At 42.0% G+C, this 25,912-nt stretch overlaps 1 protein-coding gene across 6 annotated transcripts; it reads left to right on the top strand.

Annotated features, from left to right (window-relative positions):
- Positions 1 to 1,001: 1,001 nt before the first annotated feature.
- Positions 1,002 to 16,916, top strand: LOC141740706 (cytokine receptor common subunit beta-like). 6 transcript variants are annotated; one of them, XM_074579834.1, is made up of 14 exons: positions 1,002 to 1,270; positions 2,079 to 2,241; positions 4,382 to 4,511; positions 6,248 to 6,432; positions 6,751 to 6,899; positions 7,758 to 7,929; positions 8,015 to 8,147; positions 8,244 to 8,404; positions 9,280 to 9,425; positions 9,528 to 9,702; positions 10,724 to 10,814; positions 11,104 to 11,173; positions 14,371 to 14,474; positions 14,758 to 16,916. In XM_074579834.1, the coding sequence occupies exons 2-14, from the start codon at positions 2,172 to 2,174 to the stop codon at positions 15,953 to 15,955; spliced, it is 2,784 nt and encodes a 927-aa protein (XP_074435935.1). In that variant the 5' UTR covers positions 1,002 to 1,270; positions 2,079 to 2,171; the 3' UTR covers positions 15,956 to 16,916. The 6 variants fall into 6 exon arrangements, with proteins under 6 accessions (XP_074435935.1, XP_074435944.1, XP_074435915.1 ...); XM_074579843.1 differs by having other exon boundaries at positions 1,056 to 1,270; positions 2,082 to 2,241; XM_074579864.1 differs by having other exon boundaries at positions 1,159 to 1,270; positions 2,146 to 2,241.
- Positions 16,917 to 25,912: the final 8,996 nt, after the last annotated feature.

Raw genomic sequence — 25,912 nt, 5'->3', positions numbered from 1 at the left:
ACATAAACTTGCTGGCCTCTGAAAATCACAGCAGGAGAATTCCTTTCTGCCTTTATGCTGTAATGCAAAGTAAATTCTGCCCGTCCAGCAAAGTCGCATATTTTCTCCCTTGTCTGCAGGTTTTAAATGCACACCTCCTGAGAGTCCCCATGACACACAATTTCCTCAGATACTCTCATATTCTCCTTCTTGCTCTGCACGTTCCCCTTATTCACAGTATACAATTTTTTTTTGCCTTGTATATAGATGTAGCTCTTGTGAGAGCCTAACTGTGCTCACTATGGTTTTGGTCAGTACTACAGGGATTTAGAGAAGGTGTAGTAGCAGTGCAGGACAGCCAGGCATATTCTGTATCTGGGGACTCATCTTAGCTCCGCGCCCCCCCCCCACCCCCCCGTAGTTTACCCCTGAGAGTGCAAATCTGAGTGTGTCTTTCCCTTATGGCTACCTAACTTTCCTATAGATCTTATCTTATTATTGAAGGCTACTGGGCTAAGCTTTAAAGCTGGATTTAAACCAGCATGGCTGCCTTGGATGCAGGATAACTTCTGATCAGCTCTTCTCACAAGTTTTCTTGCGTTTCCTCTACGTAGTATAATTAATTGTTGTTGAAATCGGTAAAACTTACTTTTTAAAATATTATTCAAGTTAAAGGGTTACAAAGATAAAGGTAGTTCTCCCCCCCCCATATATATATGTACAAATAAACATAAAGTACGGAATGATCCCTGCCTTGAAGATTGTTTAGCCTACAGTAAAGCAAGAAACAGTGCTGGAGTAAAAAACAGAGAATTCTTTCTTAGCCTTTCTCACTTCTGCTGCAGTCAATTCTCTTTTTTTTTTTTTTCTTTTTTCTGGAAATACATTAGTCCCATGATTTGGTAATTGTTACCATACAGATTGGCACTGACAAATTTCCTTCCCCTCCCTTCCCAGTTAAACAGTTCCATCTAAGTACGTGCTTTGGGGGGCTAAAATAGGAAGTAGAGACTTCCTATTTCACAGGCAATTACACAGACTTCCCTTGAAAGGGCGTGGTCTGCTTCGTCGAAAGTGGTATTTGAGGTGCATAGAAGATGTAGCAGTTATTTTGAAGACTTACTTGCCAAGAAAATCCTGTGGTTGGTTTATACCTTCTGTCTCCAGTTCTAGGGAAGTGTGGTTTTGCTGGTTTCTGCATCAGAGGATTCTGATGCTGCGGGGGGACATTGGACAGGGAGAGTCACCCGTCAGGTTGAATCATCTGCCTCACAGACAGCTCTGGATCCAGGTAAGGGAACTGCTTTCTCTCTGGGGAAAACAACCTGGCAGAGAATCTGCTCTCATATAATGGCTTTTGAATCATTAAGGGATTCCTTAGATGTAATGTTTATTCAAGGACTCAACCAGCTGCTTCTGGTGTAAGGAAGAGGCATTGAGGAATTTGAAAGTCAAAAGGAATTTAAAAGGAGTTTTTTCCATGCTCCCCTAATGTAGAAAAGAGTCTCATCTCTGTAACATACTTGAGTAGGTGAGTTTATTATACTTTTGAGAGAGCAATGAGAGATGGCCAACCGTACTTGAATTCCAGTATTGAACAATGCGGTCCATGGTCTTTGAACCACTCAATCTACTCTCAATCTCTTGCAACTTGTTTGGGGAGCAGCTGGAAAAGTAGCATGTTGAAGAGAAATTGGAAAGTGAATTAATATGGAAATTCAATCCTATAGCTCCCAGGAGCTATGTGGTTGAGGATCATATTTTAAAGGAAAGATAAAACACAGAACACCATTTTGGTTCATTAGGAAGACTTTGAGCAAGAAGAGCAGAAGGGGGAAGGAATTTGAAGGCTGAGTTCTCTTCACAGATTAGGGTTGTTTCTTGCTGCTACTCAGCTGAAGGAATTCCTGCACTTCCTTGGAAATGTGCATTTATTTCTTCATTCTTTGCTCATATTGCAAGCTCACACAATAAGAAGACATAAAATTTATCCTATAATAAATACTTGGTAGAAGTTCTTTCTGAATGTCACTCCAACATAAAGCCTAAAGAAGTTCCCTAATTCAGTTTCACTTCTCTTTATGTGAAATGAAAACAAGAAGCTCCACAATAGGCCAAGCAAGAGAGTAGCCAGTGGGAAATGAAAACAATTGCCTTCTGAATTAGGATCAAACTTGTGCACAAAGGACAGTATGATCATGAAAGTGATTTTCGTCCTTCTGCTGAATCTGGATTTGATCTTCAGAGTCCAAGCGATTAGAGGTGAATTTTAAATTTATATTCTCTTTTAGCCTTTCATTATTTCCTTTCTTTTTGTATCTGTCTCCTTCTTTCAGATAATGCTCTTCCTTATTTTCTGCTTGCTTTTCTGATGGCTTCTGCCACCATCTTCTATGCTATAGGAGAACAGACGTCTTGATCAAAACCAGTGTGTAGCAGATGCATGTGCAGACAAACAAGTTGTAGGTTGGTGGCATGGACAGGTGAAATACTGGACAAATGGATGAGATGAATAAGTTGACTGGTTATTGAGTGAATAGGGAGGAGGAATAGACCCTGACACTGAAAACAAAGGAAAATGAAGGGCTGCTTGATTCAGACAGTAGTGTACAGGGGTAGAGACAAGTGGACAGACACAAGACGGGGAAGTGTGTGGGGACTATCAAAGGAACATCCAGATGACCTGATTTTCTTCTTATGGAGTTGCTGACAGATAAAGAGATGATCTGCCGTATCTGTTGCTGGTGTTTCTGAGTTTACTGTCTTTCCTCTTCTGAAGCAGAGAGCTACTTTTCTCTTTTCCCCTCTTTTTTTCCCCTCTTTTTCCCTTCCCTTCCCTTCCCTTCCCTTCCCTTCCCTTCCCTTCCCTTCCCTTCCCTTCCCTTCCCTTCCCTTCCCTTCCCTTCCCTTCCCTTCCCTTCCCTTCCCTTCCCTTCCCTTCCCTTCCCTTCCCTTCCCTTCCCTTCCCTTCCCTTCCCTTCCCTTCCCTTCCCTTCCCTTCCCTTCCCTTCCCTTCCCTTCCCTTCCCTTCCCTTCCCTTCCCTTCCCTTCCCTTCCCTTCCCTTCCCTTCCCTTCCCTTCCCTTCCCTTCCCTTCCCTTCCCTTCCCTTCCCTTCCCTTCCCTTCCCTTCCCCCTTCCCCCCTCCTCTTTCACCTAATTGGATTTGGTGGAGCAGGAAATGGGAAATTTCTCCTTGGATCACCCAATGCACCGTGTCTACATGAAGACTAAACCTGTATCCATCCTTAACATGTCAGAATAAAAGTGTTGTCAGAAGGTGTGCCTCATGGACATCTCCTTTTTCCAAGACGGATGCCAATGCCTGTTGTCCACAGTAGCTAGGGGAGTTATGTTGCCTGGCCCAGGGTCAATTGCAGGACATGTCCCTTTGAGATCTCTGAGGGAAAATGTGTTACAGTGTGTCTCAAACTGGTCTCTTGGCATTCTGAGTCTTAGCCTTACAGTGAGACCATCCCCTTCTATGTAGGGTGCTCCATTTTCTGGTTATGCAAGGAATGCCATAGAACTTACTTTGCATTGGTTTTCAGTAGAAGATCAAAATAAAGTCCCTCTTATGCCTGCTAGCTAAGACACCATCATACTTTTCTGATGGGTTTTTGTGCCTGTAAAAAGCCCCTCAACCAAGCTGATAGCAGTTCCCATCAAGGAGAATTATTTGAGAGAGCTCACTCATGTTTGCATGCTGACGTCTCTGTCATCTGAAGGTCACATCCCAATAGTGCAGCCAGATATTACCTTCAGAGGAAATAAAGAGGAGAAGAAACAAACTTGCTTCATACTGAATTTACCAGGGGTGGCATGTGTTTTCCCACTTCACAGTTGTGAGGTTAAAAAAAAAAAAGTTATCCCTGCCGAGAGGTCTGGTCATTTCTGGGTCATAAATCTAGTTCCAAAAAAATTAGTTTGGGCATTCTTGTGAGTTATAACAAAATTCTTCCTAGAGCATCTCACTTTTAAATATGCCTTTCTAGTGTCATAACCTTTTCTAGTAGTTTAGTGGCAAAGAAGTCCTATATATCAACACACAAAGATGAAATGTTCACCATATGCCTGCTGACCATGGGATCTACCAATCCCTGGAAACAATCAGTGTTTGAAAAGGGATACTTTGGCTGGAATTATGTGCCTTCCAGGCAGAAATGGTCTCACCTCATTGTTGTTACTCATAGCTTGGTTTGGACACTTGCACATTGTGGAGATGTGCAGAATGGACACAACTCTGTACGTATTTTCACTAAGAGTCGTTTTCTGGTGCCATGAGGAGAGTACTGTTATCGGTGCCTTCCCCATTCTGCTGGCAGAATCACTGTACCTCCTGCTATCTCTCACTATTTCCATTTGTAATCACTGCTTCTTTTTTGGCCTGAATTCTTTTCTCAGAGAGTATCCCTATGAAGAGCTTGAGCTGCTACAATGACTACAACTCACAGGTGACCTGCACATGGATGGAGCATTCAGAGGCTCATGCCCTCGTTGGTATGATTCTTTACCAAAGGAATGATTTTATAGAGTAAGTACCTGAAATGTGCTAGTGGAGATATTTTTACCACCTTTACAACTATTTTCCCATAATTTGGTTGTGGGACCATAGATATGAAAAAAAAAATGGGGCACATTGGTTGCTATCAATAGAGTGGGGAAGATGGTGTCAGAACAAGTGTAAGCCTGAGTGTTGTTTATAAACCTAAAAGGGAGGAGACATTCCCCCTGTTATTTTGCCCATTTAGAGCATCATTGAGAGTATGGTTTCGATCACTTCTGAGAAACACGTCTAGACCGTCTGTTTGTGAGATAGAGAAAACTGGTAAGTTCATCTGTGCTATCACTTTTCCTCCCAGAGATACTGGTCTGTTTGTGACAGTATCTCTCTGTTACATCTGTTTCCTTATGAAAAGGGAACTGGATCACCAGAGTGAATCAATTGGGAGGAGAAGAAAGAACAGAGAGGGAGGAATAGTCAAGGGAGAGAGAAAGACAAAGATGGAAAGCTGAGAAGAAAAAGAATTAAGAGTCTGTGGATACAGGAAGGAAAGGTCTGGAAGGTCTTTGGAACAGGATCTTGAAGCTAATACTTCTGGGAAAAGATGGTATAAAATTACTTGGACCTTTGGAGGATTCTCAGGAACATTGTTACATGATGGAGTGTGTGGATCACATAGGAAACAGACAAGCAGGTATTAAGCGTGGACAGTCACACAGCTGAAATCAAAACGGCCAACGATTAGACAAGGTCAGCTCATAGATGCAAAATAGCTGACTAAAAGCCAAATTGTAACGTAATGCTGGTGAGTAGATAGAAATATCTTCAGGACTTCATAACCCTTGGGCTGACTCTCATTTAAGGGTACACACATGTATGGTCAGTCTCACCCATACTTCAAGAATATCCCTGGTTTCCTTGCTAATCCCCAGCTTTTAAAAATAGCAATAAGGCTGAATAATGCTTGCTGACATATAGTTGGCTGGGAAACTCCATCCTATCCTGGAAGGCAGTATTTGGCCTTAGATATTCACAACTTAATATTTCTCATCTGAACTGGAACAATATAATATACTGGGCATGAAGCCATAAGCACAAACAAAATTCCAGAGGGTACAAAAAGAAGCAACACATCTCTCCAGCAGCTCGGGCTACTGCAAGCACACAAAGCTTGCTGTCTAGTTTAAAATATTGTTTCTAATTTTCATGATGCTCCTTGGCCTGGAGAAAGGCTATATAAAAGGATGATTAACATTCTGGATGAAGTCTTTAATGAATACGTAAGGTCCCTTGGCAGAACAGAACTACTAAGGATACAGAAGTACATTTTGATTGGAGAATTTTTTTTAAGTGTCTTTCTGGGACTGCAAAATGAATGTCTTCAAGAAGCTAAGGACTATCAGAAGCTTTACTGCCTTTTACTGAGTAAAAACTGCATTTCCATGACATTATATTTCATCCTACTATTTCTCACATAAAAATATGAGATTACGTAGAATTAGGCTGAAAACTAACAAAAAATAGACTGGTACCAAAAGATAACATTTTGCTGCACAATTTTGAAATGGGAAGGTATTTGACAAAACCCTGGGGTTGAAAATGTTTGTCATATTAACTGATGCAAAACAGGACTACTAGGTACAGTGAGATATAAATGCCCGAGTAAATTATAATAACGTAATGGGATGGAAATTTCAGGCATTTAATTTTGCATTAACTATAGGTCTCCAAATTAGGTCTTCATAGATCACTTTCTCTATACACAGGGAGAACGAGGAGATGTTTTGCAAACGCCAGACAGAAAATGACTCACATGAGACTTCAGACTCCTATGTGCGCTGGGTTTGTCACAACACGACAGAAGGTTTTGTAATAGGGGTAAAAGATATTTACAGCTTCAAACCTAACAAGATACTTCAAGCAGAACTAAATGTTGATCTTTTCCAAAATGGTAAGGATTAAATACCAAATTCTCATTTTCCAGCGATATTACAGATCTTTGAGATTGTATTTGTCATTCAGTCAGGAAGTGAATCCCACTTCCATTGTGAAAACTGACGGAGTTCTGCATTGAGAGGACGGGGCAGGGAAGGGACAGAGCAAGTTTCCTGGAGCAGCTGGACCTGGAAGGGGGACTCAAGCAGGAGTTACTTGGTGTGGCAGGGATAAGATACTCTGGAAATGGGGAAGCTTACCTAGGCATTTTCTTCCCCTCTTCATGTCCCTGTCCTCACTATCTCATCTCATGGGTTGTACCTTCACCTTCCAGTTCAGACCCTCCCACCTCAAAACCTCTCGGTCAGCTCGATGACATCAGGAGACTTCTTGCTGACCTGGAAAGCAGCTGATGGAAGCCAAGGGCTGGGCAATGCCCTGGAGTACGAAGTCACTTACAAGCGGGAGTGGGAGTCCTGGGAGGTAAGAGCAGAGGAGCCGGGCTCTCCTGGTTTGGGCTGCACCCTCTTGGGCAGTCGAGAGCCTGTGGTGACCATTGTGTAAATGAGTGGCCTTTCCGTTCTCAGGCACTATGAGGAGAGTCAACAGATGTTGTTTCAGGTCAGGCGGAAGGGGCTCTCTCTTTCTGTTTGCAAGTGACTTGTCCAGTGAAATACCATTTGTTCTGAATTGAATGCAAATATCTGTTCTTCACTGGAAAAAGCACTGTGCTTGGTTTTGAGTGGGAATTGATTTTGCCCTGAATGCCTCCCAAATGGAATTAAAATGGCAAAATGGCAAAATATATTTGAAGATTCTTCCCCTTCCAGCAGGGTGTTTTGTTTGATTCTTATTTTTTTTTTTATTTTTAAGGATTCATATCCGTTGCCCTATTGTTTCCTTAGATCTGCATATGTTTCTTTTCTGTACCTGTCAGCCCAATCCTTAATTTTAAGGAGACGTATCTTGGCGAGATTCCCACAAAATTCTGCACTGACCAGCATTGTGAACTTGTGTAGCTGGTACTGAAGACAACCAGGGCTCTGCAAGCACAGAAGCTGGCCCGCCTGCCACCTGGGGTAGATTGTCCCCGACAGTGCCTGTGCCTCACCCTTCCTGTGCCATGCTGGCAGCATGCATGCTGAAGCCCCTTTAGTATGGGAGCAAGGAGGACTGCACGACAGCGTGTGCACAGACCATCACATGTGTGGGATTGCTGGGAGATGCAGCCTGGCATTCACCTCCTCTCGCTGTTTCCCTGTGTTCCCTCCACCCCTCTTCTCCATTCCTTAACTCCCTAATTTCCTCCCTCCTTATTCTCACTCCTTTCCCCAACAACAGAAAGCTGCCTCCCTCGTGCTCTCCAACACCACAAGTTGCCGTCTCCACCACAAGGACCTTGTGCCGGGGAGCAGCTACGTTGCCCGTGTGCGAGCCAGACCCGGGCAGGCCAGTGGCTTCTCTGGGCAGTACAGCGAGTGGAGCATGGAGGTGTCATGGGACACCCCTGAAGGTACCGTGGGACGGAGTGGGGTGGAAGCACTGGCTGAGAAGCCAGGCCTTTCCTGTCACAGACCTTGCTCTCCTCTTCTCTGAAGGTGGCCTTCAGCCCAGGAACCTTCGCTGCCTCTTCGATGGTGCAGATCGTCTGACGTGCAGCTGGGAAGTGAAGAAAGCGATCACCACCTCTGTCCTCTTTGGCTTGTTCTTCAGGGCCACTCCAGCATCAGCGTACGTGCTCTGCCTGTGGCAGCATGCCCGCGCCTCTCCCATGGAATTTCTCCCATTTTCCCTGATCTCAGCTCAACCTCTTTTTTCTCCTTTCAGAGAAGAGGAGTGCTTTCCTGTGCATGAGAAGGCTTTGCCCCGTGTCCCATATGTGATTCAGAGCTGTGAGATCCCTGTGGACAACTCCAGCAGCCAGAGCCAGTACCATGTGTCTGTCCGGGCCAAGACGGAGGAGAAAATAATTGAAGCCTACAAGAACAGTGAGTTGCTGTGTTGTTTCTTGCTTCTCCTGATTGTTTCTTGGAGAGATGTCTGTCTGGGCAAGTGGTGCTGAGGAAAAGTGGGTGGGAGGAGGAAGAGAGCAGGACTGATGAAGAAAGGAACTGGACACTGTGTCAAGTCAGAGGTCCAGGAGGGGTGGCTTGTAGTCATTGAGTTCCTCAGTGACACTTGTTACTCTGAGGAAGGTGGCAGCGGTGGAAACTGCTGTGCAGAAATTTGGGTTGTGACCCAGAGCTGCTTGGTGAGCGATTGTCACCCTGCTGACTTCTCTGTTACTAACCTTCATAAGCGTCCCAGCTGACAGGGAGCTGTGATGAGAGGTGTTTGTGGGGAGCGTGATTTCTCAAGAAGCCAGTGGACCTCTTGCAGGTTTGTGCAGTGGCTCCTGGAACACTGCATAAGGTAGGACTCCTCTGCTGAGTGAGTTGTGCCAGGTGGATCATCTCTGCCTGCATGTATCTGGAGGTACTGGTGCTACTTTTCACAGACTAAAGCTGGGAGAGCCCCTGTAGTGGGTGAAAATATCAGGTAATAGCCCCAAGAGAGCTGAAAATCTCTGGAAATGTGGCGGACCAGTACAGACGTTTCAAATATTGCTTTAGTGCCTTTCTGTACACAGGGACTGCTGTCAATATTAATGGATATGGATTTTCTGGTATTTAATGTGTCTACTGGTTTATTGTATTGGACTAGAAAATGCAGATGCGGAGAATTAAGAAGTGTTAAAAAGCCAAGACTTCTTACATTGCATAAAACAACATTGTTTTCAGTCTCTGGAAACTATTCACAGTAGTGAAAGGGAGTGCTGGACCAGTATGTTGATAAGTAATCTAAGACATTCCATGTGTTCCAGTTAAGGTGCTGCCACCTGCAAATGTGTCAGTAACAGTTACAGAGAACCAAGAGTATGAACTGAGGTGGACAAAATATGCTTTGAGATATAGCTTCATAAAACAGAGATACCAAGTCGAGTACTGGAAAAACAACCAATACAAAGCTGTAAGTCTTGAAAGTCCTAGAGTCCTGGATTTCTCTTTTCTGGGCAAATTGGAAAGACAGTTCCTCTCGCCTTCATCATTTGTGCTTCTTTCTTCTCCCTAGACTGCCCAGAAGTTAAATATCAGCAATGATGAACCTCCCTTCATCTTCACCCTGGAGATGCTGGCATCATCTACAGAATATAGGGGGAAAATGCGCGCAAGGGTGAATACGCCTCTGGATTATGAGGGGCCTTGGAGTGAATGGAGTGAGGAGTTCACCTGGAAGACTGATAATGGTACTTTCCATGCAGGCTACTTCTGTAAGGTTTTGTGGACTGTTAATGGCTGAACGCCTCTATAGAAAAATACATTCTCTCAGCTGGGGCTGAAGGTCGGTCCAGCCATGAGCTGGCTGGGGTCACTTAACAAGGTAGCTGTCCTGTCCGCATCCTTGTAGTACAGCAGCAATGCTAATGAAGGAGGCGAGCAGGAATGACCTTTTAAGCTTGTTACCTATTTCCCTTCACAAGGTGAGTACAACCAGCCATAAAGGCTTCCATACAGAAAACGAAACAAAGATCCTGCCCAAAAGATCATCCTTGTTTCCTGATTCCAGTAGTCCATTCTGCTATCAGTGACTGAAGAGCCTGAGATTGGAAGAAGACAGAATATAAGTCCTCAGTCTTTTATATTTGCAGAGTGACTCTAAAGTTGCATAAAACACACAGTAGAGTCTACTGGAGATAAAAATCTTTACATGTGTTTGCTGTTTCTGGACTTGGAGGCAGAATGTCAGCTATCATATGGTCTTGGGCCCAAGTTAATATGATCTTACATGATTTGTCCTGAGGACGTTTGTAGTGGTAAGACAGGAGATTTCATGAATGTACTCAGGAAGAAATTGGTATGTTGGTCATGATCAATTACAGCCATTGGCAGAGGAAGCTCACTCTTAGAAAATCTCTGAGACCCCATCTCTTCAGCACTGCAGAGAGTAAGGCCTGAAGACATGTCTACTGTTCATGGTGGAGTAAGGTACCTAGCCATCTTTTTATTAGCATAAATTGTTTACTGTGATGTCAGTAAAAAATAAAAAAGAATCAGGAAAGGAAACAATGAACTTCTTTGGTCATAAGCTGTTCAGGCCACACTTGGTCACTCCCACTTTGGACGTTTGAAGGCCTCATGATCCTGTCCCGTGACACGATACCTACGCTTCCCTGATCTGCTTGCATGAAGAGAAACCAGAGAGAAAAACCTGTTATGGGAAGCAGCCAATGTGCAGGTGGATACCTTTTGCTCTTTTCTGTGTTTCAGTTCTGCCACCAGTGGTTCTCCCAGCGATGCTCCCAGCTCTCATCATCATCTTCCTAATAGCTGCTTATTGCAGCTATAGGTATTTCCTCAGGTAGGTCTGTGTTGTGACTAGGAGATATGGCAGCGTGTTGGCCACGTGGGCGGCATAAAGGCTGAGGCACTCCTTGTCCCCCATGAGAGAGAGGTCTATGTGGAGATGAGCCTTGGTGTGCGATGGGCAGCCTTGTGCGTGTCTGTGCAAGGGGGAGAGTTGGATGGTGACGTGCCGTGGCCTTGGTGGTGCCTCGCCGTTCGTGGCAGTGCAGTGTGTGAGGTGCAGTCTGTTTTGGTTGCAGTCACGGTGAGAAGCAAATCTTGAAAACTCTGTGTTGTTGTTGCAGGAAGAAGCAAATGTGGGAGGAAAAGATTCCAAACCCCAGCAAGAGTCTCCTGATTCAGAGCTACCAGGGGGTAGGAGAGAACTGTACCTTGAAGGGTGCATTATTTGTCTCTCTTATTCAGGACTTTCAACAGTCTTAAGAGCTCTTCTTGTCTCCTAGTCCACATTGAACAGATATCTTCATTAGTCTATGCCTTATTTTTGGAAGTTCTGGTCATATTCAACATAACTGTGTCCTTACATTTATACTAGTAGACTTTGTGTTGTGCTTGTCAGCATCACTGTGATTTAAAATCAAGCTAGAAAATTTTCAGTATTTTAAAATTTTAACTGACTAAAATAATCTAGTGTCATTAGCGAACTTTATCAGTTGGTGCCTTCATTCATCTCGAAATAGGAAGCAACACTAACTCAGTACCTTTTAGAATGGGGTGGTAGCCCTATTAAAGAAACTTTTATTTTAAGGAGCTGGATTTTCTGGAATAAATGTTACCACATGCATGTCTGTTACCAGGACAAGCATTCTTTATTGGAAATCGAGGAACACACTTAGACAGCATTTGGTCAAAGCTGTCTAAGTAGAATCTCTTTCCCTTCTTCCTCCCTTCCAAAAAACACCCAGCATCTGGAAAGGGTGGTATGGGCATCTCTAGATTTTGGTGGTAAAAGTCTTCCACTCTTGCAAGAATAGCTAATTCAATAACGTGCCCACCTCAACACAAACACACACACAGACAGGCTTTTTTGTATGAGAGTTGATTCTCTTTCATGTTGATAAGGGATGGATTACAGTAAGTATAGATCCATGGTAATCCAATGAGTATAATTTACAACATGGCCTTTGTGTGCGATGAATGAGCACTTGCGGTATCTATGTTTGTGTGTGAGTGAAGAGTTAATACATTTGTTAACCATTGAACATTTGTTACATTGCTGTAAAAAGAACTTTCATTGTAATGACCTGTTTTAATACATAATTTTCAAATAGATGGAAAAGACTAGGCATGGATTCTCTTGTGCCAGAAGACAAACTGGTGCTTATACTAAAGTCTCAAGTTAGTTTCTTTTGCCTGACCTCTACAGTAAAAACTGGAAACTTTTTCCTACTCTAAGAAGCACCTTAATAGCTTTATTTCCTATCCCCTACCCATTTTTCCATTCACAAGCACTCACCGCCTTAGTTTCATGGTGTTGAAAGATTCCATTCCTGCACTGAATTGCCTTATCCTAAATTTTGAAAACATCCCAGTAATTCTGTTTCTCTGGTCAGCTGGTACAGAAGAACAGTCATTATACCTCTATAGGTGAAATATTGCCCAGAGTGTCCTCATATGATGCTGGAAAAAAATAGACACTGCACAAAGCAGTAGCTTTGATCTTTATTGGTAGGAACCTGCAGCATCTCTATGAGCTCTTTCAGGGGGCAGTTCATGTCCCCTGTGCTATGTAAAGTTGAATAGAATAGAATAGAATAGAATAGAATAGAATAGAATAGAATAGAATAGAATAGTTCAGTTGGAAGGGACCTACAATGATCACCTAGTCCAACTGTCTGACCACTTCAGGGCTGAACAAAATCAATGCATATTATTAAGGGCATTGTCCAAATACCTCTTAAACACTGACAGGAATGGGCCATCGACCACCGCGCTAGGAAGCCTGTTCCAGTGTTTGACCACCCTCTCAGTAAGGAAATGCTTCCTAATGTCCAGCCTAAACCTCCCCTGGTGCAGCTTTGAACTATTCCCACTTGTCCTATCACTGGCTACCCAGGAGAGGGATCAGCACCTCCCTCTCCACTTCACCTCCTCAGGAAGCTGTAGAGAGCAATAAGTTTCCCTCTCAGCCTCTTTTTCTCCAAACTAGATAAACACAAAGTCCTTAGCAGCTTCTCATAAGACAATCCTTCCAGACCTTTCTCCAGCTTTCTTGCCCTCCTCTGGATGCATTCAAGCACCTTAAAATCCTTAAATTGTGATGACTGCATTGCTCTTTAAATGCCTTTCAGTAGCACCCAGTATGATCCTCTCCATTATTTTTCCAGGAACTAAGGTTAAACTAACAGGTCTGTAGTTTCCTGGGTCTTCCCTCATGCTTTTCTTGTGAATTGGAGTAACACTGTCTAGCTTCCAGGTAGCAGGGACCTCCCCAGACTCCCAAGACCTTTGGTAGATGGTCAAGAGGGGTCCTGCCATAACATCCACTAGCTCCTTCAGTACTCTGGGATGAATCCCATCAGGCCCCATGGACTTATGAACATTCAGCTGATACAGCTGGTCCCTTACAATTTCAGTGCTCACAAAGGGAAAGTCACTGTTCCTGCACTCATGGTCCCCTGACTCAGAAGGACTAGGCAGCCCAAGGTCTGTCAGTATTATTAAGACTGAGGCAAAAAATGCATTGAATGCCTTTGCTTTTTCTACATCCCTATTAGTCGGGCGATCATCATCAACAATATTGACTAATGTTTTCTTTAGACCTCCTCTCACTATTACCATACTTAAAAGAGCCCTTCTTGTTACTTGATACAACACTATCCGGTGTCAACTCTATTTGAGCTTTGGCCTTTCATGTCTTCTCTCTGCATACGTACAACAGCTCTGTAATCTTCCTGTGAAGTCTGACCTTGCTTCCAGAGATCATACAATTTATTTTTCCTCTTGAGCTCCAGAGGGAATTCCCTGTTCAGCCAAGCTGGTCATCTGCCCCGCTTGCTTGACTTACAACACACTGGAATTGCTCGCTCCTGTGCTTTTAAAAGGTGGTTCTTAAAAACCGACCAGCACTTGTGGACTCCCAAGCACTCAAAAGCAGATTCTCAGAGGACACTGCCAAGTAGCTCCCTGAATAGCTTAATGTTTGCTCTCTTGAAATCTAGGGTAGCAACACTGATGTCCCTTTTTTTTCTCATTACTCAGAAAATTTTGAACTCAGTCATTTTGTGGTCACTGTGGCCAACACAGCCACCTACCATCACATGTCCCATGAGTCCTTCTCTATTCGCAAATAGCAGGTCTAGGAGGGCATCTTTCCCAGTTGGCTCACTGAGTACTTGTAGTTAGGTCAGTGGTAAGGCAATACGGCCTTGAAGTAACCGTCTTCTCGAGAACAGAAGACACCTTCTAGTCATGTTAGTGATGTTGTACCCCTGTTGCCAGATGCTGTAGGCTCTCCTATTTGTTTTCTGCATCCATGAGAAAGGTATGGTTCTTGATTCTACTGCCATTGAGACGTTGCTCATTTGTCATGTCTGCTTTTTCTTTTTCAGAAAGTACATTTAGGAAACTGGCCAACAAGCAGCCTGCTGGACTTCAACAAATACAACTTTTCAGAGAAGATGGAGCAGGCTAGCTTACTTCAAGTTGTGGACAGGTGAGTGAACAGCACATTATAGTGACACTGTGGATGATAGTCTCAAAGAGTTCCTTAAGTCATGGCAGGAAATAATCAAAAGTTCTGTCACTAAAAAGCCTATACAAGTTGCTTTTGAGGAAGGGATAAAATTTTTTACTATCTGGGTTAGCTTGCTTCTCCAAGAAGTATTTTTTCTGACCCTATGTGTAGCTAGCTATGTGTGTTTTCAACTAAGCTTGTTTTATATTTAATGTTTACCATAATATCTCTCATGAGGAACTTTTAACTTTCCCACATTCAGGCAGATGAAGACTTTGGCAGAGTCCTCTGAAGGGCAGGCTAAAAAGACAGATGTTTCCCCTGCTGCACTGGACCTACAGAACTCATACCATGCTTTAAATGAGCCAGAGCATGCCCTAGTTGTCTGTTCAAGTCACATTGCTGGTCATTCCTTTCCTGTTTCAAGGAGAAACAGTGCTGATGCAGGTATTGCTTCCCAGGTGGCAGTCCCTTGCTTTGCTTTCAATGGTCCATACTTGTATAGTCCAGTGATGTCCTCCCAGCCTGATGTGCATCAGACCCTGGAAGTGGACCCAGTGGGATTCCGTGAGAAATCAGTTTCCCTTCAGTATGTGACCCTCCCAAAAGAAGACTGTCCCCAGGCTCCACAGAAGCAAGAACAGCCAGGAGCAGATCCTTCACAGCCCTTCCTGCCCCCAGGTCAGAAGGAAATGATGCGTCACATAGACCACGAGCAAGAAGTCTCACTGGCCCCACCAGCCTCTGGGAAAGGCACGAATGTGAGAAGAGAAGAGCAGAAATCTCCAAAGGCTCTTAGCTGTATCACGTCTCCTCAGCAGTGCCCCTTGGAGTACATCACCACAGAGAGCCTGTCACTGCCATCAGCCAGCGACTCCACCCATCCGCCACTTGTCACCGCTGGGGAGTTACCTTGTGACTCACAGGAGCCCCAGCCCTCCAGTGACCACTCTTGCCATGAGTTTTCTCCTGGGAAGACTGGTGTCATGGTTCCAGTATCAGGTCAAGCACCAACCTCTTCTCCTGAATTGCAGCCAGATACATTTGAAGACTATCTAACTGTCCCTTTAGGTCTCCATGGACACTCAGAACCCACAAAGATTTCTTTTCCCATCTTACAGAAGGGAAATGATCTTCTTAGAAAGCAGCCTTTGCCAGAGGGTAACTTGGTGGTGTTAAACCCTGACAGCACTGAACCAGTTTTCCTTTGCCAGGTTGGTGACTATTGCTTCCACAGCCTAAAATCCAGTGTGAAGATGGATATTAGTCAGGACGACCACCAAATCAAGAAACCTTCTGAAGGCAAGACAACACCTGGGAAGCCTGTATCTGATGATGAAGCCATCACTGGCAAGGAAAAGGATGTATCAAAAATGCAGGCTATTCAGCTTTTCAAAAACCTTAAATCAGATGATTACTTTTCCTGGCAACAATCTTTGAGGATCACAGAAATCTGTTAAGTGGGCAAATATTAATGAATATCAAAGTTACAGGTAACTGAAAGAGGTTGCAACTATCTGCTGAAAATGAACCCTCAAATCTAGAAACAAATAAACACCAGTTCCCTTTTCCAGCTTCCAGTCCAACATGTTGAAAGACTTGAAGTAGCTCAATATCCTTTGCAATGGCCTTCATAGATTTGGCATGCAAGACAATACAAATATTGTCCTTTGGTGCTTTTCAAACTTTTTGGCTTATCCACAATGAGCAGTTTAGCCTCCTCATAATCCTGCGACAGATCACAGTTATCTTGCAATAATACCAGATTGCCAGAGGCAAAACTTGTGGCAGGAAATGCAGACTTAACAGCATGAAATGCTATCAGAATAAGACACGCTTGGGAACCTTCCAAAGAAAACGTATATTCTTAAGAGCAATTTTGTTGAACTTTTGTGTGTGTATAAAATAGAGCTAAGAGTCACCAAGGAGCTTTCGTACCTCTACCTTTCCACTACCGGCATGAAATATGTATTGTCTAAGGTGAAGAAAACCCAGACAGTAATAGAAGTATAAATAAAAAATGAGAAAAAATTGTTGAAGTCCAGGAAACCTTTCTTAATGTTAAGGTACAGTGTATCATGGCGTATTCTAAGGGTAAGAATGAAACACTACTGGGATACATAAAGTGGGCTGTAGAAAACCATGGGGGAAGGAGATACATTACAGAAAGAAAACCCAAGGAATCGTAAGGTTCAGTGAGAGGAGTGGAGTGGGGCAGGTAACAGAAAATGACAGACAAGAAATGTTGTGAAGGTGCACAAGCCTATATCTGCTGTGTTTTTTCTACTTCTAAGTGTTGAAGTACTGCATTATTTTCTTGTAAGTTCATTGGCTGTTTATGCACGATATAATTAATCTTAGCTATGTAATTTATTCTTAGTGGCTTTTTTTCTGAGTAATAAACTTTGTTGAGAAAGAGGAGCCATTTTTTTCTCAGTTCTGCTGTAAAGAAAGTGGTGCAAGGTAATAGCATTTGTTCAGAGCTGCCACTCTGTGATCAGTAAAAGGCTTTCGGTTTAGACCTGAAGGTAGGCTTGCATTCCCAAAAAAAGTTTATTTTTTAAAATATAAAATTTGTACTAATAAAAAATATTATTTCTTCCTATAAATCTTTCCTTTCATATGTTAAGAGCATTGTGGTTACAATAACATTACTATTAGCTCAGCTGATCAGGCCTCAAAAAATTCTGTGGGTTCAGCTATGTCACCTGTGAGGTAGGATGTTTTCTCCTGACTTTGCTGTATTTGACAGAGATAATGAGAAGGAGTTTTGTGTTTGTGCCAGCTGATTCCTCCTGCTGGGTTAATGGGACAGTGCTGATTCAGAAATTGCAGTGAAATGCATTGTTTTTTCATTGTTTTAAATCCTTATAAATGCCATTTTAAATCTGGAAGGTCTGCAAATTCCGTTTGGTGTTCTTGACAGCAAAAGGCAAGCAGCAAAAGGCAGCCTCTGACAGAGAATATTGACAAACACTTAAAGGGTTTTTCGAGTTAGTCCTTTCCTAATCAATGGATTTTTTTGTTAGTCTCTTCTTTGGCCTTTTAGAGTAACTCAAACAATTTCTTCCCAGCTATATGATTGTGCTCTATATGGGCATGTACTAAAAGGAGATGTTTGAATTTGTATGCAAATTTGGTATCTGAATTCAAATCTTAGATACGCATCACCTTGCTGGGCCTTGAATTGCTGTGATTTTAATAACCAAGAAGAATAGTGAGTGGGAGAACTTTTATTCAGCTCAGTGACTTTTGGATGAAGCCCATTTGCATTGTGGTCAATACTCTAAGAGACATCTGTTCCTTCTTTCCTTCTGCACTTCACCAAACATTTGCAGAGACTGCTTTTGGAGACAGAATTTATCGATACACGAACATTTGATATGATCCCACAGAGCAAATATGATCTGAAGATCACCTCAGGAGCCTGAAACTTGCAGAATAACATGCCGTTGTCAGGCGAGGGGAGCTGTTGGTGGTTTTCTTTTGCAACTATAACAATTGTTTTAGGGCAGAATGAGTTTCTGCTCTAGGGACTCATTGTTCAATATCCACCTAAGCATCATTAAATAAAATATGTAATAAACATTGGAAGCAGGGGTCACAATCTACATCTCTGCTGTGTGAGAGGAATCCACTTCTTTCTGGGTTACAGAGTCAAAGCTTCCATAAACTTCGCCTGTTGCTGATCCTATGAATCTTCTGTTCTCTTCTGCATGAGGTCCAGCTGCAGTGGGGGTGGTGAAAAGCATTTTACAATTCTGTAGCCTGGTGATTCAAGATTTAGGAGCTCTTGTGAGTCCCAAGTCTTCAACTTGCTGATCACTAGCTTAAGCCCCAAAGTTACTGTGCAAAAGGAGGTTGCTGCTACCTTCCCCAGTGCTAGGTACCGATACGCAGAAGAGGAATCATCATTCTGATGATTCAGGAGCCAATTATGACATGCTCCTCTCTGTAGGGCTTCCCACTAAGTAGTTCCAGCCCCTCAGCCTGTATATCTCAGTGATGATTCATCAGTGTTTCCTATACAGTCAAAAGGAGAGGTAGGCATCTCAGTTAATACTGCAAATCACGTTTTACAACTCTCTATTTATTTTGAATATACAGTTATGAAATCATTGCAATCCTTTCCTTACTGTATGCTCAAACATCAAAGATTTTGCCTGTGTTTTAACAGCAGGCACTTTTCTCTTCATTGCTCTGAAGTAATCAGTCTATTATTCCCTTATCATAATCTTCCTCAACGAGAAATATATTACCTGAATTTGCATGAGATTAGGGTGACCTCAATAGTTCTAATTAAGATCCATGATGAACTACTCTGTTGTTCTGTTTTTGCTAGCCTGGGGGTTGTCTTTTATGTAAGGAAGAAAAATGAGCCTGAATGATTTGCTAGAGAAGGAAGCCTGTGGTGGAAAGCCCTCCAAGACCTCAAGGAACAATAGCTGGAAAATTTATGAGAACCCTGTATCTCTGCAGGGTAATGGAAAACAATCCCAACCCATCCTGCCAGACCCTGTGTATTTTCTTGTTCATACAGCCAAACACATTTGTACACACCATCTTGTTCCCATACAACTCCAATGAATGACCTCTGCCTCTTCTCCTCACTCCCCACATGCTCCCTCTGCTCTTCCTGATGAAATTTCCAGGAAAAGAAACACTGTGTCTCATGTTCTATATGTGGGGAATAAGTAGCGGAATTACTTCATGCTTGTTTTGTCCCATTTTAAGTCCTTCCAAGTGGCTGCCAGGATTCCGTATGCTCCAACCCAACAACTCCTCATATTACATGATGGATGTTTCACCGTGGCACTAGGTGGGTGGACCCAGACTCATCTGCAGACTTTCTCAACATGAGCCAGCTTTACCTCAAAAGCTTTGTAGATTCATTGTGTCCTTTCAAGTTTGTTGGCAGAGGAGCATATGGTCTTCGTTGTTGAAGGCTGGTTTGTTTGTCTAGAAAAGTAGATGTAAAGCTATCTGAAACAATTGGGTGGCTTTTCCTATTCTCTTTTTAAAAATTTTGCAGCTCCTTGTTCACAGCATGCACATACACCACAAACTTTTGAGATGAATGCTTCTGCATCTGCTGTAGCCTTGCAGTGTACTTCTAACCTGTTTGTCCTTCTGCTGCATTCAGAGGTACATATGATGTTGACACAAGTTTTTGAGTTTCTTTCATTCACTACAGATTCATAATGGATTCATGATGCTGTTTCAGCATCTAAAGACACCCTTTTCTTCCCTTCTACTTGCAGCAGAGACTGTTATATAGGAACATAAGACTAACACATTGGGTCTGAGCAGTCATTCCATCTTGCCCAGTATTCTGCCTCTGCCAATATTTGCAGTGGATGCTTAAAGCCAGGGTGTAGTATACATGGAAAAGTACACAGTAAATAATTAAATCCTTAACTGATATATTTACCTGGTATCTGGCCCAGAGCCTTCCTGAGTTGGAGGTTACATCTAAACTGTTGTAGATAATATGTACTTAACAGCTTTGCCCTTTAGAGATTCAACTAATTCCTTTCTAAAACCACTTTATTTTTGGCTTCATAATGTCTGATAGTAAAGCATTTATCATTTTTTAATATAAATAAAAACATTAAAAAAAAAAACTGCCCACATTTTCCTGGACTCATTTTGTGCCAGTTGCATGGTAAGTTGTTCCTTTGTTCTTGTTCTAGGAGAATTGATAAACCGTCATTCCTTATTCACCATCTCCTGTTTGAGATGCTACAAACTTCTGTCAAATCATCTCTTGGTTGTTTCTTTTCTCAAGCTGAAGAATTCCATAGTAATTAGTCTCTCTTCCTATAGATCCCATATTTCTGATAACACTTCTGTACTTTTTCTGTTTCTACAAAGTATTCTACAGTATTCCTTCAGAGATGAGAAGACAAGAACTGAATATGGGATTCAAGAAACATGTCATTTAGTCTGCAGTAATTGACTATTTGTCTCCTTTCACAGGTTCTTTGATCTTGTATAGTTAAAATTATTTTTTTGTCACATGAATTTCTATGTATTTATTAAGACTGAATTGATTAATTGACTGAGAGCAGCCTTGCAGAGAAAGACTTGGGGATAACAGTGGATGAAAAATTAGATATGAGCCAGCAATGTGAGCTTTCAGCCCCGAAAGCCAACTGTATCCTGGGCTGCATCAAAAGAAACGTGGCCAGCATGTCCAGGGAGCTCATTCTCCCCCTCTATTCCACTCTGGTGAGACCCCACCTGGAGTACTGCCTCCAGCTCTGGGGTCCCCCAGTACAAGAAAGACATGGACCTGTTGGAGCGGGTCCAGAAGAAGGCCACAAAGATGATCAGAAGGCTGGAGCACCTCTCCTGTGAAGACGGCTGAGAGAGTTGGGGTTGTTCAGTCTGGAGAAGAGAAGGCTATGGTGAGACCTTATAGCAATATATAAGCCTCTCAATAAGGGGGTTTATAAGAAAAATGGAGAAAAACTTTTTACCAAGGCCTGAAGTAACAGGACAAGGGGCAATGGTTTTAAACTGAAAGAGGATAGATTTACATTGGATATAAGGAAGAAATTTTTTATAGTGAGGCTGGTGAGACATGGAAACTGGTTGCCCAGAAAAGCTGTGGATGCCCCATCATTGGAAGTGTTCGAAGTCAGGTTGGAGAGGGCTTTGAGCAACCTGGTCTAGTGAAAGGTGTCCCTGACTGTGGCGGGGGATTTGGACACTTCCAACCCAAACCATTCTATGAATCTATGGTTCTAAGATTCTAATTTTATAGCCCGTTTATACCTAATAACTTAGTGTTCTCTCCATCAGTTAGACTGGAGTACCCTGGATAAAATTTTGTCTTTCTCAGTCACCCAGATCTCTCCGGTGAGGTCTCTCATTACTCAGTCTTCCAGATAATTTCTAATTGTGTTGAAGATTATAAATACCTGGGAGAACTCACTTAAAGCTTTCCTCCAATATGAAAACTAACCATTAATTTAATTTGGTTTCTGTCTTTAACTGCCTTTAATCTACATGAGAACCTTCCTTTTATCTCTTAGTTTCTTGGAACCTTGTTTTTGAGGGACTTCATCGTGCTTTTTAGACATCTAGGTATATTACACTAATTGGATAACCCTGTATTTGTTTGCTTTCTGGAGTTCTTCCAAGAACTCTACTAGTTTTATGAGGCATGACTACTCTCTACCAAAGCTATGTTAATTCTTTCCCACAACATTTCTTTCTACTATTTCTATTTTTTGTTATAGTTTGTATCACCTATCCTGTACTAAAGCTAGTCTGATTGGTCAGTAGTTCCCTGGATTCTTCTTTGAGTACTCCTCAGAAACTTGCGCTTGGTACTTATTTTTCTCTGATACTGAGGCCTGTTAAAGCCTTTTATTATTTACTGCGATTACTTGTTCAGCAATTGAATTTTTAAGTTCCTTTACAGATTTTATTACAAGAAAACAATTGAGTAAGAACGTAGGTTATGCAAGGCTTGTAAAGAAAGGAAATATGTTTTATTAAACTGAAAGATTTAACTGGAAAAGTTCATTATAAGTTATCATTTTTTGCTATATGTCTTGCCTCATTTACTTTTTCAGAACATTAAGGCTACAATAACCCTACCTTTATAGCATGGGTAGACTTAGAAAAGGCCTAAGTTCACTTTTGAATTTTTAAATTATTCTTTTAACAGACCCTTTGGCACTGCAAACATTTGAACTTTTTAACAGCTTTTTAGGCTTATTTTTGCCAGTCTTGTTATGTATGCCCTTAAAACACATTATTGTAGTAAACTTGTGTCTTTGTTGTTTCAACTTGTACTGTCTTGTATATTATTCAGGACTAAATCAGTTTGTTTCTTTTCTTGTGAGTGCTTTCACAAATAGCTCCAAGAAGCAGTCATTTATAGTGCCTAGAGATCCACTAGAATCTGCGACTAGGTCCATACTAGCAAATATAATAGACCAAGGTCTATTTCTGGCTGCAAGACCAATTGACAAGGAGCAGTCATGGAAGATTTGTGTATCCAATCTCTTTCCTCAACAGTAGAAGGTGGCCCCTTCCACACTTCATATTGAAAACCGTCCCTGGCTTGCTCGTTGACATAGCCAAAAGCCATGTCAAAGCGTTCGCTAATAGTTGAAGAGAGTCTATGATCTCATTACAGAGCTCAGACCTTTGTCTTGTTCTGGTTTAGTGTACCAGTGCAGAAATGGCCTCATCACGGTTCACTGTGATGTCTTCCTAGTCTAGTATGATTGGACTGTACAGTTGTTACTGCTTGTCTGCCTTTCAGGACCTCTGGTCATCTCCAGCATTTCACTCACCTCCTTTTGGTCAGGTGATGGATAGCATAGCACTAACAGCATACCTTTCCTTTTAGTGTGGAATGAAATTCTGCAGCCATTGACATTCTGTAGTACAACACAACTGTTGACACGTACTCTATTTGACTCTATACTTTCTTTAGCGTTAACAGGTAAATGCAAACTACTCTTCTTGTACAAATGTATATTTATGTATTAGTGTTCCACTGAATATCTTCTTTTCATCAAACTTCCATAATGCCTATTACATTTGCTGTTTTTTTTTAAAAAGGCATTTGCCAATGGTTCTGCCATTAAAACCATATTTTAAAAGGGAAGTATTTGTATAGACATATTTGGGCATTTGTCTTGATTTTGTTGCATAGTTTTATATGCTCTGCTTACCAGGGTTATTGTTTTTCTTGTTTTTTTTTTTTTTCCTTAGTTTCTATTCTATTCTAACATTTTTTCTAAGTCATAGGCTTTCTGTGATTTCAGACCACACAGATATATCAATCTGAACAATTTACTTTCCACACCTGGCATGATTTCCTTGGTTTTCATTTTAAAATTGCCTCACAGCATTTTTAATCTTAAATGTCAGCAGCACTGATTCTGTTTTGATTAGGTGGAACCCATTTTATATAAACTTAATCTGCTTCAAAAATGTACCAGATACCAATAAATATAACCCCCTTTTCCCTACGCAGTTTAATCAATCATGCACTGAGCCTCTGTTATCTGACACAGTGTATAAAGACAGGGCCATTGAAGAATGCAACTATGTAGGACCGCATTTTTAGCCTCCTGGTTTAAGCTTTGCTTTCAAGACCTCTCGCCTGCTGTTTCTTTGTTGGTGGTGTGCATAAGGGCCATAACCATTGGGTCTTTCTTAGCACTTACTAAAAGAATTCTAGATTCCTCTAGATTCCATCTTTTCAACTGCACGCATCTTTTCTAGTAAAATGTTTGTCCATGTTTTTATTTACTTCGTCATGATCTTAATTTTATTAGAAGTGAAGGAGGTGTTCTTTTCCTGATCCTGAAGGGAGCGAATCCTACTTAAGACACCTATCAGCCTTTGCTGCACATGCTACCTATTGAATAACTCATGGCACTGTGTTGGCTGGCACTCATGTCACCCAGGACCACTTTTTGGGAGGTGACCTCCTCCTGGAGGTGAAGATCAGATCCAGCAGATGAAGTCCACTCAGACCACCCAGGGATACCTGTCTACTGTGATATCAATCAGTGACATCACATGTCAGACAGAACTTCCACTGAGCGCAAGAGATGTTATAGATGCCTATACAGATATGACAAGACCCACACAGTGTCTAAAGGATGATTTGGCTTCATCCTCATGTCCTGTCATCCTCACGTCAAGCTGAAAGGCCTGACTTGTTCATTCATTCAGTCAAGTTATAATCTCACTTTGGGATAAAAGATTTCAACTGATTTACAAATGGCCTTTTGGCATCTTGTCAATTCATGTTTCCGTGTTTTCTGAAAGCATTAATTAAAGTCTTTCTGGTCAAAGAGCCCATCCCAGTAGTCCTGAAGAAATTACCACTGAATTTGTGGCAATCTGCTCGCTGCTTTTTATATATATCCATGAAAGTGGCTTTCACTATGGCTCAGCAAACAGAGCAGGAGAAATCCAGGAATTTAGACTCATCCTTTCTATCTGGTCTTTTTACCAGAAGAGTTTTTTGACCCTCTACCTTAAGTTGCTGCTAAAAGTGGTTACTGGATTTCACTTTAGGTAGGGAATTAACATGCTAGTTAACTGCCTTTGTGAGGCCTTTAGAAAGAAAGGCATTGCTTCACAGCCTGATTATCACGATGAAGTTGCCTCTCAGCTTTCTGATGCCAAAGCTCATCAGGCCTTTGTAACATATGTATGTTTTGGCATGGTGATTTCTGTGCAAACTAATAAGGTCACTGATGGTTTCAGACTCTGCTGTGAGAGTGAATTTGCTGGTCAATTTGGTGAATTTGCTATTACTGATCCGGTCACATGCCATGCAAGCCCAAGTTCCTGTAGCAGCTTTGCCGAAGAGCCGTTCCTCAGTTCCATCCAAGGGAACTTCAATCTCACATTCACCAAGCATTGCTCTGTTGCAGAGGCACTCCATCTGACAGGTACATCCTTCGTGTCTGGGGATGACAAAACCTAATTGGAGTAAATTAAGTGAGAGAAGTAACAGAGTATTGCTTGGAATCACACACAGTGTGAGTGTGCTTAACAAACATGACAAGAACAAAAAGCAATTACTGATGAATGGCTGGAGTTTCAAGAGACATCGTGTATGGGTATTCACTACCGATCCTCATTTTTCTTCACTGAGATCTCTGCATAGAAGTGGGATAATTCTTCTGTCAGTTAGGAAGAAACTGAAGGGATAAACTTACAGCTCTTTTTTATCTGTGCCCTCTGGGGCCCACGAAGACAAAGTGTCCGTTCTCAAGCTCATGACTATACACTGTGTGAAACGTTCACTTTTACAGCATAACCTGAAAATTATTGCCAAGTAGCTTTCCCTTCTTCTTCCTCTCTTTGGCTTACTCTGCTTTTCTTTTAGCACTTGAAAAATTTTTCTAATGCACTTCCAGCTGCCACTCATTCATAAGAAATTGTGTATGCTGCAGATGATATAATCCAAAGTTGCCTGAATTCTGCTACTTTCAACTGATAAAGGTAGTGCCCAAAACTATAGTAGTGTCTTCACAGAGACTGTAGTCTAGGCTAGAGAAAGCCTCAAGAAAACTCACCACCTCTCGCTTCTTTTTTTCCATTCCCATTCCTTTTTTTTTCTAAGATTAAAAAGCAGTTCTAAATATATGTTAAATTACACTGTCTCCATTTGAGTGTATTTTCCTCGCTTCTACCGATGCAGAGTGATATTATCACTTAAATTAAAGTATGTGATCAGAGCATGGCTTGAATTTTAATCCCTTAACAGTGTGGGTTTGGTTTAAGCGGAATCCACACTTCTAGTGCTACTATTTGGATGGACAGAGTTTTATACAGGTCAGGCTTAGCAATAGCAATGTGTCTTTAAGACAACATTCACAATGTAAGCTAATGTTTTATTTAATGACTCTTTATGTCAGTGAATT

The sequence above is a fragment of the Larus michahellis genome, chromosome 1 (genome assembly GCF_964199755.1).
Source record: "Larus michahellis chromosome 1, bLarMic1.1, whole genome shotgun sequence".
In the NCBI taxonomy this organism is placed as follows: Eukaryota; Metazoa; Chordata; class Aves; order Charadriiformes; family Laridae; genus Larus; species Larus michahellis.
The sequence above is the reverse complement of the archived record's forward strand: the minus strand, read 5'-3'. Positions and strand labels throughout refer to the sequence as shown.